General features: G+C 38.1%; 1 protein-coding gene across 1 annotated transcript in view; it reads right to left on the bottom strand.

The window, feature by feature from the left end:
• Positions 1-1,479: 1,479 nt before the first annotated feature.
• The window catches only part of NOX3 (NADPH oxidase 3), a 42,697-nt gene continuing 26,392 nt past the window's right edge, over positions 1,480-17,784 (bottom strand). The window contains exons 10-13 of the mRNA XM_071549275.1: positions 13,805-13,967; positions 6,908-7,054; positions 3,574-3,698; positions 1,480-1,606 (exon numbers count right to left, since the gene is read on the bottom strand). Of these exons, the coding sequence (XP_071405376.1) occupies positions 1,480-1,606; positions 3,574-3,698; positions 6,908-7,054; positions 13,805-13,967 (562 nt within the window). The remainder of the gene's footprint in view (positions 1,607-3,573; positions 3,699-6,907; positions 7,055-13,804; positions 13,968-17,784) is intronic.

The following is a 17,784-nucleotide window of genomic DNA, read 5'->3' as shown; positions in this document are numbered from 1 at the left end:
CTCTTCTGGAAAAATCACAGCTGGATGCCTTTCTTAAGTGCCTGTACACTAACACACATGGCATGGAGAGGATGCAGGAGGAACTTGATTTTTAGAAGTATCCCATGCAATATGGTCCTAGAGAGAAGAGGGGTCCAGGAGAACTGGGGAATTTTCAAGAATCACCTTTTCCAAGTTCACAAAGGATCTGTCTGCTGTGGACTAAGTCATTCAAGGGTGGTAGGAGACCTCTATGGTTGAACAAATCTTTCCTGACAGAACTGAAGCACAAAAGGAACCGTACAAGAGATGGAAGAAAGGGCAGGTGATGCAGGGAATATAGAGACAATGAGTGTGCTGGGATGGGATCGGGGCCCATTGGAAGTGAAGGCCAAGAAGAGCTGCTATGGATACATGAATAGCAAAAGGATGACTAGGAAAATGTTGGTTTGCTGCTGAATGGGATGCTGACTGGTGCCCAAGGCCATGGAGAAAGATAGAGGTACTCAATGTCTTTTTCACCTCAGTCTTTACAGGTAAGGATGACCTTCAGAGACCCCTGGCTTCTGAGGCAAGTGGGAAGATCTGAAGCAATTCATACTTAACCTCAGTGAAGGAAGATCAGGTTAGGGAGATTTTAAACAACTCCATGGAAACTGATGGGCTGCATCCACAAGTGCTGAAGGAACTGGCCATTCTTTATTTTTGAATAGTCATGGTGATGGAAGGAAGTTCCTGAGGACTGGAAGAATGCAAATGTTGCTCCTCTCTTCACAGAATCAGCTTTGAGCAAGAGGCTTAGAGTAGATGCCTGGAGTGCCCCCCACCTCAGCCAGTCTATCATAAACCTTTTATCTGCAGTTTCAGTTGCATGTCTCGGGAGATCCATTTACTGAGTGCAAAAATTTCTAGGGTGCTCTTAGTATAGTTAACCTAAGTACATATTAACCTATGGTGCACACAGCCACCATTGCTGTGGAAATGACAGGTTTTAAACGGTGCTTAGTTTGGTGGGGCAGAAAGTATTTGTTGAACAGTGTGCATATAAATAGTATTACTACGGCACAAAAGGTGATGTAGATATGGATGTGTGTGCAGTGGGAGAGTACAGGAGTGTAAAATCAGAAGCCAGGAAGAAAAATTCTTTTGCGGCATGATTTAAACAGCAAGAATGTATCGCCTGCTATCATATACAACACTGAAGTACAGTTCTAAATGTTCATTTACTTATGCCTTTTTCCTCAAGTGTTAGTGGTTTGTGCTTGTTTTCACACAGGTGTAGAGAGATTCACAGCATCATTAAATAGGCAATGGATAAGGAACGGGTCCAAATCTTTAGTTGGCATAGGATGGCATTTTTCTACTGAAGTTAATACATCTGTTTCAATTCACAGCTCTTAATATCTGGCCTGAATGCTGCAGAATGACTAGAGGACAGGAGAAGGTGAGAAAAAAATTACACAATTTGGTAATACCTTTTATATAGTTGGGAAGCACAGCCTAGAAACTTTCTTTGTTATAGTGAAACTGAACTCCTCGTGGATCAAGTGAGGAGTATGAGTTGCATGTCTTTTGCAGGATCTTAGAGAGAGTCTTGGGTCCGCAGAAGAATACACCGATACTGTTGCTGTAATTGCAATAACAACAAAAACATGAGAGAGGCATGGTAAAAGGATAAACTGTACCTTTTGTCTGCCTCCAGCTTTGCATATTTGGAATTATTTTTTTGAGAAATATATTAAGAAAATTTTGTATTACTGTATACTTTGTGTTTTGCACTGTATTAATTTGAGTTACTATATTGCAGTATAACTATTTTAATACTTTAGTGTTTACTATGTTTTATTACATTATTTATTAGGATTGCTATATTAGAGGTCACAAACTGTTTTAAATGGTAGCTCTTTGTTTTTAATCTTCATAACTTTTTTTAATCAGAGAAGCAAACACACCACTTGCGTTGAAAATTTTAAATTCTTTTTCTCTACCTGAATTAATTTTTTCCTAAAAAATACATTAAATGCTTGGTTACTTTTGAGTTTTCTTCTTCCTCTCCCCATTTTAACACTTTTCTGCCTATGAATGATTTTTAAATGTCTGATTTAATAACAACATTTGTAAATAGGTACTTCTATTAAAATAATAACAAGGCAAATGTAACAAACAGTTGTGTTCATATTGAGCCAAAGCCCCCAGATGTAGTAACCATATTGCACTGCTGCTGGATTGCACTAAATTGAACCTGGAGTGGTATATTCCTGCTAATCATCTACTAAAAGACGCTGTTGCAGCCAAGGGGAAATCTGTCAACCAAGGTGCAAGGACCCAAAATTTAGTCAGCTTGTAAAAGCTGATTGCTCCACCGCACTGTAGAAACTCTTCAGTTTCTTTGCCTCTTGAATATTTGATAAGTCAGAGCAAGAAGAGGCAGGGTATTTTTTTCTCATAAGAAATCCTTATTTCATGCAAGGTTTTCTTTAAAATGTTCAATATTGACCATAAACTTAGGCATCTAGGTTCAGCAGCAAATGCAGGGGGTTTTGTCAGTTTAGCACTGGCTTTTTAAGGAACCACCTCAATATCCAGTAAAGAAAGTTAATGCCCATCTCCCTCTTGAGCAAGAGAAAACCATTTTAATCTCACTTCTGCTTAAAAAAACTAACAAAAAGTAATGTTTCAACGATAACATAAAAAGCTCTGTTTATGCAGTAGAAGCCCTATGAAAGGTCTTTCAAAAGTCATATTTTCTATTCTTGGCCTTTTTATGGTTTTAATCTTTCATATTTCCTGATTGTATTTATTTTGACCTCCATCAAGTGGTTTCTCTATTACTGTTATTTTTGCAATTTTATGGTATTCTTGTAGCTTACTGTATTTTCTTTGATCTCCTCCCTTTCAGCTTTTTCTTAGGTTTTTTTCATCTTTTAAAAAAAAGTTTTCTCCTTTTTATATCTCTGTCTCCCAAGTGCAAGCCTTTATTTTGCATTAGCAGGTAAATGTTTGGAAATCATAAAGAGTCACAAAGATTCTGGAATTTTATACTGCTGAACACAAAATATTTCAAATTCTTGCTTCAAAGGCTTTCAGGAACAAAGAAGCTTTCTTTTCAGACCACTAGCAAATGCACCAGGTTTAAATGAACTGTCTTTGCCAACAGAGATGAACTAATAACAGAATAGCATAGTCTTGCAAGAGTAGCCAAATATGTTAGGGGAACAAACATATCCTTGACATCCTAAGAAAAAAATCGCAGTTTATCTCTTTAATAACCATCTTCAAGGGAAATTAATGCTACTTTGTCCTTTGTGCAGAACAGTAATTGGATTGTGTGTTTCAATTATATCTGGACAAAGGCCAGGATATTGAAATACTTCTAAATATTAGATTTTCTTGTCCAAAAATTAGATTTTATTGGCATTCTCTTTCCGAGATTTCTTCATTAAAGGCTTCATTAAGCATAAATCTTCTTTCCACACAGCAAAAAAGAAGAAATTATTTTAAAAGGGTCATTTAGAAAGGTTTGCTCTCCCTTCCTCCCACTGTTTACGCTGAGAGAAGAGTTACCTAACAAGGTTAGAAACCAGCCTGCCTTACCTAGGATGGTTTTCAGCTAGTTGCTTGAACTCATTGTCCCAGTTTGGCCTTCCATAACAGGTTTTCTGTCTCAAACCAGTAATTACATCCATCTTGTCATCACAGTGTAGGGCTATGTGAGTAGCCTAAAGGCAAATTTACAAGATAATAATTTAGAGTCAACAGCGTATACTCCAAGTAAGAGTAGAAAGCAATAATGCTGCTTTGCCATGCAAGATGGAATGAGGGAAGGGAAGCTGTGTAATTATCAAGTGGTAGGAGAGGAGGGGCAAGGTGAGGTGAGGAGGGAAAACAGGAGGAGTATTCAAAAGTTCTCAATATCACTGGAACTGTAAAAAGCACTTTCAAAAATACCCGAGACCTCAGGAGGAACTCAGTTTCTTGATATGAAATATTTGAAATCAGTTGAGATTAAATATCTGTCTTCACTGACCTGGGCCTAGTGTCTCAATCACTTCTACAGTCACGTCTTGGATTTCCAAACCTCTTCCCAGCCTTTGAATATCTCACCTTACACTTCCTTCACTGCAGTTCCTGAAGGGACCAGTCACCATTTTAAAGCTGAGTTGGAGTTTAGGAAAGAGACTGAAGTTTACTATAACAGAGTTTAACTAAAAATTAGGAATTACATGCACCTTAAGTAAGTCCAGAGCATTCTGCTGCTGATGGAAAAGACAGTGGATACATCAGCTCATAAGAGATAAAAACAGAGTGCAGTAGAGGGCCAAAAGATGATTAGTGGTCTGGAGCATCTCTCATATGAGGAGAGATTGCAGGAGCTGGGCCAGTTTAGTCTAGAGAAGAGAAGACTAAGAGGGGATCTCATTAATGCACATGAATATCTCAAAGGCAGGTGCCAAGAGGATGGTGCCAGACTCTGTTTGCTGGTGTCCTGGGACAGGACAGGAAGCAACAACCATAAAATAAAACACGAGAAGTTCCCCTTCATCATTAGGAAGAACTTCTTTATACTGAGGGTTGCAGAGCACTGGAATAGATTGTCCAGGGAGGTCGTGGAGTCTCCCTCTCTGGAGAAATTCAAAACTCACCTGTATGAATTTTGGGAGTCACCTGCTCTAGGGGACCCTGCCCTGGCAGAAGGGTTGGAGTAGATGATCTCCAGAGGTCTCTTCCAGCCCTAAGGATTGTGTGATTCTGTGTAAAGTGCTCAGTGTTTTTGCTCTTCTCCTCAGGTGGAGGCAGGTGCAGAAAGTGGATCAGCTCAGGTGAAAAACTTAATTAAAGAGTTGCACAGCTCCCACTGCCAACAAAAAAAATTGTGATTTTCACGGGCATTTCCTGCCCCTCATCTCCTATGCTACACCTATTACCATGCTGAGTACTTCCCAGATGCATTATAAACAAAACCCATCATCGCTCCTAACTGTACTGCTGGTGTGTGGGAGAAATATGCATGTTTCCACTACAGACTATCATCATTACCATCACTTTCAAGAAATTGCCAGAGCAAAGCTAAGTTTAAAATGGGCTTTGCATTTAGTCCAGGCTTAGCATGAACTAGGTATCATTATCATCTTTTGCAGAAGCAGTTGCTGAAGTTTAGATCCATTTCCTAGGAATACTGTATATTTCTTCTGCTAATGAGTCTTCCATGTTCCTTACCAACAGAATTATTCTTGTCAAGCACAGTTGTCACAAGAGGTCATGTTTCTAAAAGGTTAGCTGGTTCTTGTTAGTCTGGCCAATGCCTTGAAGGACTTGGAATAGTCTAAGAAGGAAAGTGTTTGGTGAGAGTGGGAGGTGGAAAACCACAGGATTTGTTAATTGCTTACAGCAAAATTGTGCCACTGAACAGATAAGCTATTTTTGTTCCCATTAAGTGGAACTTTCTCAGGATTTTTGGTGTTAGCCTTTGCTATTGTTCACAGCATTAAAATTGTCTAGGTATCTCAGGGACATTGTAAGGAGCAAAAGACTGAAACATGAGTCCTCGTCCAAGCAAAGGCAGACATGTGCCATAGCTGCCTGACCATCTGTTGCCAACTTGGAATCTGCAAAGAGCTCAAAGCATTGAACAAACATGTCTAAGGACTAAACACTTGTCAGTAATGAAAGGTGTAATAGGAGGTGTAAATTGCCCATCTTTTCTGGGTTCAGCTTCCTTTGACCACTGATAATCTATATGGTGGAACAGGGAGAGAATGCAGAGAATGTAGTTTTGGTTTCTTGCTAAGGGAGAAGTAAAGTAAAGTATCGTCCAAATATTACTGGTGCTGTGGCTCAAATTTTAAGGAGCAATGAACAGGAACTTACTAAAAATTAGTAAGTCCTGTAAGATGAGGGAACTTTCTAGATGTCTGAAGAAGATGAGGCTGTTACTGAGCACAGTAAGTTTTAGGTAATACCCTGTAGTATTACTAATGCAGCTTGGTGGTTTCCATAACTGCCATATGCTCCACAATGGGAGCAGATTTTTTGGAATACAGCTTTATGCACATATTTCCTGACTTGACAGAAATTCTAAAGAAAGCAGAAAGAAACAATGGGGTTTTTGTATCAGCAGAGGAAGAAAAGAAAAAGTTCTATGAAATTTGTAATTTTTTTCCTCTCTACTAGACAGTCCTTCATTCAACAGAGACAGCAGGAAATAAAACAGTAGAGCAAAGACTTTTCTGTGAGAGATTTTCTGGCAGGAGCCTAACTGATCACCGCATGGTCCGAGTGATCCATTAAAAAAGAAAAAAAAAGAGAGAGAGAGAAATTCAACACATATTGGTTTAGGAAAAGACTAAAGAATGTGAGTAATATTGACCCAGTCAAAGAATTAAGTGACTGAGGTGAGATGATCCAATGAAATTATGAGATGGCATATTTGAAGTCGGAGAAAATGTCTTGTCGAACAACATGAATTAGACCATAGAGCTGGTTGCCAAAGTGTTCTAAGCACAGCAGGTTTCAAAAGTGCAATGGACATATATGTGAACAACAGAAGTAATAGTAAATAATAAGAGTAAACAAAACTGACATTTTTTACACAGTCCTCCATATTTCTGTAAAAAAATGCCAAAATCTAATGACAGACTGTTCCAGACATGTGGACAAAACATCCCTTCACAAGCTCCTGAAAGGCTCTATGCACTTTCCTATGAGACACCTGGTAATCACCTTCGTACAAGACAAGAATCACTGGCTTGATTTCTCCATTCCTGTTTTCCTAAATGTGAAGTGCCAACAGACAACTTAGTGTCTTCATATTTACAGTTTTTTGTCTCTCTGGTTCATCTATCATTTATTCAGCTGTTCCTGTTCCATTTATTAACATACTGGAAAAGCAAGGTACATTAACTCAGACTTGGAACAGTTTCATTATTACCTGACTTTCATCCCAGCCAGTAAGAAATATATGATAACTTAGAAGATCATTTTTCCATTTTTCAGTAATTTTTGTTTCCAAATGGAACAGAAGATCAGCAAACCACTCAAAAGCTGATGGGTCTCGACAAATCCAGTAAAAATAAACCTGTAACATAAAATTAGAGAGATTTAACAAAAAGCAAACTTTCAATAAAACTTCCTAATGACTGGCTCAACTCATTAGCCATATAGTGTGTGACTCTTCTCCACTGCAAATTTAGACATAATTACACATCATTTTGATGATGTAGTTTCTGTCTTTTAAAATTTTAATTTTACTCTTAAACTGAATGAATATATTAATGTGCTAGTGAAGATGAACAAGTCTAGGCACTGAACAGGTTTCCCCCTGCCCATGCATCTTCACTTTGAGTTATAATTCATAGCCTTTCATTTCTTGCAAATAACTTGATAATTAGTTCAAATTTTGTATTTGTTTAATTTCAGTTCCATTCAGCATTGAAGAAAGGAATTCCTGTTTCTCGAGGTGTTATGCCATAGGTTAAGAGTTGATGTTGTCAAAAGTAGTTATGCTCTTCAAGTCAGATACCTTGTATAAAACAGGTGACAGAATGTGCCTACTCCTTTTTTTTAATGTATTAAATTTTTAAACTGGAGCATATGCTTCCTAGAGAAACATGGCATTATAATTTTTAAGTTGCCAAAGTGTAAAATGAACCACTATCATATGATCAGTTTTCTATTTGTTGAAAACTTCCTCTCTATGAAAACTTGGCAGATCCATACAGATTTCTCTAATTTCACTTTTCATCTTGTTTTGTTGTCTATTATATTGGAGAGCCTGTTATTAAGATTTTGTTCCCCATGTAGACTTCAGAAGCTGGGATCAAGTCATCCTATAATCCTCTCTATATTAAACCAAACACTCCTGGGATCTGTCACTGAGAGACAGTGACAGGGATCACTGTGACCACTCCAGCATGTGCAAGATCTGTTGTGACCTATTGTCTTAACTGTGTACAAAGCGCCTTCTAACTAATTTTCTATGTATAAAAGGCTGCCTAGTGTGACTCCTTCTGCAGGAATTGTTTCTGATGACCATTTGCAAATGTCATATCTGTGTACAAGTTAAAACATTTGCAACAGGAACTGCAGAGCCTCAGAACTGATGAGATTTCCCCCCATCAGGAGACTGATGAGACTCAGGCTCTCTTAGGCCCATCAGGAATTACCTTGGGCAGTCTTTAGCACAATCATAATTTCCCACCTGGAAATCTCCTCTAGAAATGCTGTTCTGTGGAGAGAAGTGGGACCAGTTCATTCCCTGGTTTCAGCTCAGTCCCATGTCTCAGTCCAGCTGTGGAGATGACTCAAGTGAGTTCCTGCACCACCCAGAGGATGAACATCTCAAGTTCCAGGGTTATCTGCCCAGGCAATACCCTGACCCCAGTCTGAACCATAATTACAAGACAAATCTGATTGCAATTCTTTTTACTTGTGCTCTGTAGCTCTTGCCACACACTCCACCATTACTTTTGACCAGAGGGTGCCAAGACCTCAAATGGGCCTCTGCAGGCAATGTAATCTTGAGTGTAATTATTTTTATAGGGTGTCTAAAGAAATAATTCACAAATTTGGAGAAAGTCTAAAATAAAATTATTTCAGATGAAAAAGGAACAGCATGAAGGACAATATATAAGCTTATAATAACTGGATAATTTGAATTTATTTTATTGTGACTGATCTTTATTTTGTTGCAAAATCTCTTAGTCTTCTCCAGCCTGTCTCTCTTTGTGCTCATCAGCTCCTCTGTGTTTTATTGTACCACAATATCAAAGGTGATCTAGAAGGTATGTCCCCAAGGCAATCATTGTGGTGGCCCTGATGTCTTGGAAATTGTAGCCCCTTTCCACAGGATCAAGATAAAAATGCATATTGGACCTTTCGGAAGTGAAAAACCAGAGAAAGAAACCAGAAAGCTATAAAAAGATTTCCCAAAGATTTAATATACTAGGTTGTCAGACTTCTGGTAAGGTGGTGTGAGAAAAATGTGGTAATACCATGCTTCAGTGGAGATTTGGTGAAAGAGAGTAACAGTAATTTGAGATGTTTCCTATATCTGAGTGTACCATAAGGGACCATCTGTGGTTTCTGTAAGAAATATAAATGATGTATGATCACAGAAACAGAGATGAAGCATTCAGGGTTAAGTAGGATATTTTTACAACCCAGGAATAGGACTGTCTGCAGAACTTTAGTACCAACCACATTGGCTGTTTGCTTTTTTCCCTTCTGTTTCAATATTTTGCCTTAAATAAGACCTCATTGCTTTATGGAGGGGGAGTTGCTGCTGATTTACACTGGCATAGACTATGAGGAAAAAGCAAACCCACTGACTTTATAGCATTTCATTTTTTTTGTGGCCAACAACAGCATTATTTTAAATTACTAAAACTAGGTAAGATTTATAGCCTTAACCTTTATGTAGCTTTTTGCATCTGAATTCTGAGTCCCCATTTGCTCTACATCCTCAGCACCTTGAAAATCATCCCACTGAGTGCTGTCAGTCTGAATCACACCATGGCTGTTGATTTGTAGTGAGAAATTTCTTCCTCCTTGATCATCTTATTTCTCAAGCCTTTCAGCAGTTCATTTTATGGAGATGTATATTTAGTATGTGTTTGTGGAGAGGAGGTATGTATTTCTAAATAAGTAAGGAATTTTGCATTGGGTAGCAGCTGGGAGCATGTGAGCAGGACTGGGAGCCAAGCACATTCAGGGGCGGAGGAAGAAAAGCTAGCCAATGAGTTAAGACAATATGGTCTTCAAATCAGGAAACTGATTTCCAGACTATGGTACTTTAAGGAATGTTTTTAGCTGGTTGCAGACCTAGCTGTCAGAGTAACAACCAGTCCAACCAGACTGGGTCAAGCTGCCTCTGGCACAGTCCCCTCGAGAAAGGATATAGCTTTCTGAAGCTACAGAAATTCCAGAAGCTCATCCCTGGTACAGTTTTGCTGAAGCAGGACACATTGTACTGCTTGATTTTCCCATGTTAGAGATGGAGAGCATTTGGCAATGAAGAAAAAGTGTTGTTATAAGGAGTATTTTTGGCTGTGATTATAATCTTAGAAAGAAAAAAGGTAGTGAAGAAGGATGGCCTGTGGGTAAAAGGAATTCATTTCCGTTAGATCAAAGAGGACTTCTAGTATAATATGTTAAAAGAAATGGTGTTTACAAAAAAAAAGTCTTCCTTTCTTTACACTGACTGCCTGTAGCATAGCACAACATATTACATGTATAATTAGAATACAATAAATGCACAATAAAATTAATCCTTATTAAAACAGTAGAATAAACTCAGCACCAGTGCATTTCTATAATTAAACAATTATTCTGAATCCTGTTTTTTTCTTGTAAGCCTCATACTATTAACTGACTACAATTATTTAGAACCCTTAAAAATCTGATTTAGATTTATGTTTCATTAGTCTCCACCCACCCCACCCCCGTTGACTGCATTCATCAGTTTGATGGCTTGCCCAAGTAAACTGTCTTAAATTTTCCAGTGATCTTTTTTCAAATTGAGTTAGAGGCAGTATTGCTATTAATCAGATCTGTAATGCAGGGGTTTGAGTAGTCACTTATTTCTGTAATGCTCTGCTCCCTTGCAATTCATGCATATTTATCCTTTGGTTTCCCACATCCTGAAATTTGTACGACAAGAGCAAGAGCTCTGATACCTCTTTCCTGTAAGGTCAAAGAACACTGTAAATCAGCTGCTATCATGTGGAAAGTCATTAATAATTATCTATTGTTGACCATCAATCTGTTTCTCCCTGATCCCTGAAGGCTGAGTTGGACCTGCAGCTATGGGCAAAGCCAGCTTTTCACCAAAGGGGTGTAAAAGGTGATGAAGCAGAGGATGCCCAGGGAGGAACCCTCACCCCTGACTCTTGCTGCTCCCTCTTAGGCATGACTAGTCCTTGCAAAACCCTCTTTCACTTGCCACTGGGTATCCCACAGCAAACATCCAGTTCTTCCTGCCCTAGAGTATATGACATTACCTGTGGGCTGTAGCATACAAGAAGGTAAAATCAGAGATCTTCCTCAGTGTAATTGATTGCTCCAGTTGGCCACTCCAGGTAAGGCACAGCAGTGCCTGCAGCCTGGACCATGTGGGAGATGGGTGTTTGGCACCCTGCATGAGGCACTGACTTAGAGCTGGGGTGGCTGCAAGCAGCCTTTTGTATAAAAGCATGACAAGGTTCAAGAGCCCAGGTCTTTAGGTCTTCAAGACAAAATTTTTGTGGAGAAGGGTTGGGGCACAACTTGAAGCAAAAGTTTACCTTGGGCAGGGCAGTTGACCTCAGAGCAAATGGAAGAGATTGATTTTGTTTTCTGCACAGTTCAGTATGTAGCTGACCTCTCTGCCCAGCATGCTGTGGTTGTCTAAGGTCTACATGAATTTGAAAAGCAATTAAACTAATTCATGGAAGAAAAATCTATGAAGGGAATATTAAACACAGAGGTACAGCTCTTGTATCACAGCATTACTGAACTACAAGTCACTCAAAGATGAGAAAGTGTCACCATATGGTTTCTCTGGTCTGTATGTTTTTCCTAGGTGTTCATTAAGAGCCACTGTTGGAGACAAGATGCTGGGCTAGATGGATCTTTGCTCTTACTGAGTAGGACCTTTCTTACATCTTTTGTAGGGAAGAGAAGGTGGATGTTTGCCAATATTAGATCTGATGGATTGGTACAATTTTATCAATTTCAGCAGCAATTGATCTGAAAAATGAGACCATTAATGTGAAAAAAAATTCATATTATGCATAAGTAAAGCCAGTAGAAACTTTCCAGCCATGACTAGTAATACTGCTCTTCCTCATTGCAAAAAATGATAGGGAAATGAGGGCTCTAAGGCTATTTAATTGTGAAGAATCAATTAGATAAATGTGTACACTTTTTGATTTGCTGAGTTTTTTAAATTATACAGCTGCAGACATTATGGAAGCTGTAAGTATTTATATCTCCACCGTATGTGGGCAACACTAAGAAATATTAGTTCAATAAGCGTAATGATAGCTGTACTCAAATCAAAATGAAGTTGTGAAAAAAAAAGAGAAAAACCTCTTATTTATTTCCGTAATAGACATTTCTATGGTGCTCATCATGGCAGAAAGAGAGTGCTGAATACTTTGAGGAAGATTAAATTATTTGTAATTATACCACAAGTGGAAGCTTTTAACCAATAGAAAAAATGTGGAGCTACCCTGAGATTAATTGCTCTCACTGAGATGACTGCTAAATTTTTTTAAGTAATGGTTTGAACTTCCCCAAGACCTTTCATCCACACTTTCAAAATATTTTACGATCACTGATGAACTTTAGTCTCATAACACCTGTGAAAAATAAGCATTATTATTCCCACTGCACCAATAAGGAAGCCAAAATATAGAGAAAAGACATGTAGAAATCATGATAATTTTGTATTTCAGGGGAATTCAGAAATACTGAACTCTATAGGAGAAAACCATGGCAGAATGCACCATGAATTTATCTTTGCAGGCACACTTACCCAAGATTCCTCCCTAAGCTAGGAATGAACACCCTCAGGTAAACTATCAATGCGTAGTTAAATTCTGTTCCTTTCCCCTTAAGAGGTCAACAGCAATGACAATAATAACACTTTAACTTATATATATGTGGAATATACATAATGTACATATATAAAGTGTATATACATATACATAGCTCTCCCTCCAGTGGCAAAGATCATTCTGGTACCATCGTACTGTTTGCAAATACATTTCTTTTCACATGTAGCACATATTTCCATTTTTATTTTCCTCCCCTCTCAGTGCCTTTTCTGCCTCACAGATCCCCCCTGGCAATTTGAACCTGTCCTCAACTCCTCAGTTACTAAAATCCCAGATGCTTTTTCAGTGGCAGCTTGTCATTAAGATGCCAGTTTTAACACTCTTCCATTTAAAAAGATCAGCCCCTTGGTCCTGCAATCAGCTCCATATGTATTGACCCTCTCAGAGATCTGTCCAGTTTGATGCAATTTCGACAATTGTCCTTACATGTGAAATGTTGAACGGTTCCTGATTCAGCTTTTACATTGAAAAATGAACTAAAAGAAGCTGTAAGGTCCACAATCTACCACTTGTCATGATGGATGTGGAAGAGAATGTTTAGTGCTGATTTTTTTTCTCTGTTACTTTCTTGTCTCTCACCCCAATTTATAACAGGTTAGAAAATCAAGAGTATGTTAATTGGTCCTACCATGTCTCATAGAGCCAAATATAATTTTTCAACCAAAAAAGTGGTTTGTGGCAGTAATGTGCATCTTGACATGTGCATCTTGACATATGCATCTCATCCAGATCTTATAGGCTTTTTTAATTCCTTCTATGCTGGCTAATATCTTGGTTTTGCAATATGCCACAAGCAGCTAATGGTTGCTGAATGTGGCATTCTGGTCCAGGACATGCAGCTGAAGGACCCTCATGAAACTTGCAGCTGTGTGGTCCTTCACTTCTGACTTGCAGGATTTATTTTTGGTAAGAAAGAGAGTAAATTTCTCTTCTAGCTCTCTATCTACCTATGAAAGACATTTTACATTTATATCCAGTTTCTTTTGAAAATCTGATTCTTCAGCTTTACTAAAAATACTGCAGCTAGGGCTACCTTCTTTCTCAGGGAATGTCAGTGAATTCAGGAGACTCTACCCCAGAATGGTTCCTGAGGCAGCTGGAAAGCAAGTGGCTGCCTTTGAGCGAGTTAAAGCACTCAAGTGAGGCTCTAGCTCTGAATTGCTTCTCTGCCCTGGCACCCTGTTCTGCCTGCGTAACTTTTTAATGAAGCAGTAAACTTTCTCACCTACCTTCTCCAGTGCCAGTACTGTGTTAGGGTTGCAACATTTGTACCAAATGGATTTTAAAATAGAGGCAAATGGTGTGACTCCGATTCCTGCTGCAATGCACACACTGACTCGGTAGTGGAAGATGTCTGTGGTTGCAGATCCATATGGTCCATCCACAGCCAGTCTACAGCAACAAGACATTTAGTTAAGGGTCAACAACATATAAAATGCAGAAAGGTTAACATTTGTTGGGCTACATATTTTCAAAACTGAATTTCTGTCACAATAAAAGAGAAAAGGCTGTGTTAGATGGCACATAAATTGCCTGTACAAATATATTTAATTTTCATTGGGTGCCATTTAATAGCAAAGCAACTGTCTTTTCTGAAATAAGAGAACAAGAGCGCCCATGTGGATTTGGGGCTTGGCCATCTATTTAAGCATGCAATTGCAATTTTCTGGCTTTCTGGAATGTGATTAGTCATATAATTGCATGTCCAAATTTAGCTGTGGAATTTGCATATTTAATTATGAATTACTGAAAAGCATCCTGTTTTAGAGCATTATTTGGTGTATTATATATCAAAGTAAAGAGGAACAGACTATATTAATAATTTTGAAAAGTTCTGTATTTGAGTTAAAGTAATAACAGAGAAGACAAGAAAGAGGTCATCATATGGAGGGAGACTACTATTTTCTCAGATCTTTCTGAAAAAGCAGTATTTCAGGAATACACTTTTGGCAATAATACTGTACTCAATATCTGATGTAAAGACAAAATGTGTGAGGAGAAATGCATGTTTATATTACTACCTCCTATAATCAAAGTTGCTGATGCCAAGAAATTAATTTTGTTAAAATTAGATATGAAAAAGATTATTGAGTAATCAGATTCATTCCTTTAGCAATGTGGAATGTAAATACACACTGTGCTTTGTAATGTTCTTTCCAGACTGTCCTTACACAAAATACATGCTCGGGAAGAGCACTCAGTCCTTATTAAAAAAGAGGTTTCCTTTCTTTCTTTCTTTTCTTTCTTTCTTTCTTTCTTTCTTTCTTTCTTTCTTTCTTTCTTTCTTTCTTTCTTTCTTTCTTTCTTTCTTTCATTCTCTTTTCCTCTCTTTCTCTCCTTCCTTCCTTCCTTCCTTCCTTCCTTCCTTCCTTCCTTCCTTCCTTCCTTCCTTCCTTCCTTCCTTCCTTCCTTCCTTCCTTCCTTCCTTCCTTCCTTCCTTCCTTCCTTCCTTCCTTCCTTCCTTCCTTCCTTCCTTCCTTCCTTCCTTCCTTCCTTCCTTCCTTCCTTCCTTCCTTCCTTCCTTCCTTCCTTCCTTCCTTCCTTCCTTCCTTCCTTCCTTCCTTCCTTCCTTCCTTCCTTCCTTCCTTCCTTCCTTCCTTCCTTCCCTGATCTTCTCTTGTTTTGCGCTCTTTATTGCATTACTCATGCTTAAAATTAAGCTTACATGCTGCAAACAAATATGCACACATAATTTAAATGTGTTTTTACAGGAAAAAGGGGCGACCACCAAGCAATGTTGCACACAAATATAGGAACACGATATATCTCAAACCCTATTGTGGCTTTCTTAAAAGTTCTGGCAAACATTTTCCCTTTCATTTGTACTTTTATTTCAATATTCCAAATGCCCTGTAAGTATGGTAGCAAACAAAAAACAGCTACTCGGGCATAACTTGGAAATCCAGCCTCAGACATAAACAAAAATTATTTTTAATATGCATTGTTAATTAGATTATTGCCCATCCCTGGTGCTTTTTGAACACTCAAAATTTCCTGTAAAACATGCTTAATTTTTGATATATATGTAAAGTGCCTAAGAACAGCTTTCAGGTAAGCTTTCCATGTAGTGCAATGTGGGCTTGGGAGCAATTCAAATTATTGTCAGTAGATTGAGAAAAAATTGATCTGGAAGGAATTTTAAGAGATTCTCTAGTTTGTCTCTGTGCTAAAAGACAGGTTCAATTATTTCTGAATCATTCCTTAGAGAGATTTGTCTTGTCAGTCTGCTCCTGAATCCTTAGGTGACAGAGATCTTGTCATTGGTTTAATGCCTTGCTCAGCCATAGCTAGAGAGCTTAGCCAAATACAAAGTCTCAGAGAAGTAGGGAGGAGAAAGAGGAGAAGGAGAAACTGAGCTATGAACTCAGTCATTTGATCTAGAGAGAGTGGAGGAAGGTAGGAAGACCATGAACAAAGTGTCAAAAAATTTTGCATTTGCCAAGGAGGAGTAGAAAATAGGGATATAGAATTTCAAGGTATGGTTTGGATTGTCCATATTCTTTGTGTCCATGTCCACAATTTCATTATTTAAAAACCTTATACTTTTGGGGAAGGCAGGAACAATATTTAGTTTTGAAGAAATATCATTAACATTAATTATTTTTAGAATTTAAACATTTGCTGATCAGCATGATTGTGTAGTACTCGTGATGGTAAGAGAAGTTTGTGGGGGTGAGTGTAAGTGCATCCCTTAAGGAAAGCTGTTTTGGAGTTCTACCTTAAAGAGAACAGAGCTACCTGGAGTATGTGTGGTGGCTTGTGACCAATGAGAGGCTGTGGTGTATGCAAGGTGAATTGGTTAACCACTTCACTCACCCCCACAGAAGTTAGATTGTGGGACAATGTACTAAAACAGCAATTAAGTGAGCCAAAAGCCTGAAAAAGGTATGTATAATACAGGACTTGATTATTTTCACAACCAGCTGTCTTTGCTACCTATATACATGCATGTACATTTTATTTTAATCTTATTTTATTAATTACAAGATGCATATTTTATTTTTAGAACCTTACCTTACCATTCAATTGCTACATCTTCTCTCTTCTGCTCAGATTCTGCTATATGTTATTTTTTAATAGAGTAACTAATTTATGTTTATCTTTAGATATTGAAACCTGAGAAAAAGACCTGTTTTTTGCTTTATTGCTAGCTTAACTATTGAAATATTCTTTTTAGTATATTGCAAGAAAGCAACTGAATGATGTCATTAGGCACCCTAACAAGATTAAAAAGAAGACTCTTTATATGACAGTGCTGTTAATTTCAACCCTGCATTGTGGCAAGCAACTTTTGATAAGATTTCTCTCTTTTTTCACTTTTTACACTTGCTGTCAATCACTTTGAACTATTTTTGCTCCAGTTCTGCTGAAGTGTCATACATCTCATTCCAGTTGCCTTTAACAAAGGCACAGTTTTCATTTCTAATTCTTATTAACTGATATAATACAAGTATTGGACCAAACTCTCTTCTCTGTGCCCACTCTAGTATAGCCCTGTAGCTCGATGGTGTCTATAAGCTTTCCAGGGGGAAATAAGTCTCTCTGGTCCCAGGTCCTACACACTCCACTGGAATTTAAATGATCCTGTGCTGGGCTCATCTTTGCTTAAAATCTCCCCTATTCCTGTGAGTAGTGCAGGAGTAGAACTACATGGTTTGAATTCATTACATATAGAGCCAGATGCTTAGCTGGTTAAGTCAGGATGGCTTCATTAACTTCACAGGAACCCTGCCAATTTGCAACAACAAAGCATGAACTTTTGCTTGTATTAAGATGCCACAGACACAGAATTTGAACAAAATAGCAATCTACACAAATAACATTTATAAAGTGGGGAAGGATTTGGGAAGTGTAGACAGGGATGAGGGAGGCTATTTTAAAGAAGTAAGGTTCAGGCAGAAGTTTCAGGGACCACAAAATATCTAAGTAACTGAAAGGGAAAACTGGAATTTCGGATTGCAGGTGATGGATACCAACGGAGCATAAGCATGCAGGCACAAAGCTAACAGATAGCTTCCAGCATAATTTTAACTCACTTATTAAACATCCATCTGTCAAAATAGGTATTTTTAGGTGTAGATTTAAATATTAGAAATCTAGATGGTAGCAACAGAGGTATAGATATTGACATGGACTATAAATCTTGGATTAGTCATGTTGGTAGCTGCTGGCCCCAGTTCATAGGTCTTTATTTGTGGGGGTATTTTTT

The sequence above is a fragment of the Pithys albifrons genome, chromosome 2 (genome assembly GCF_047495875.1).
Source record: "Pithys albifrons albifrons isolate INPA30051 chromosome 2, PitAlb_v1, whole genome shotgun sequence".
In the NCBI taxonomy this organism is placed as follows: domain Eukaryota; kingdom Metazoa; phylum Chordata; class Aves; order Passeriformes; family Thamnophilidae; genus Pithys; species Pithys albifrons.
The sequence above is the reverse complement of the archived record's forward strand: the minus strand, read 5'-3'. Positions and strand labels throughout refer to the sequence as shown.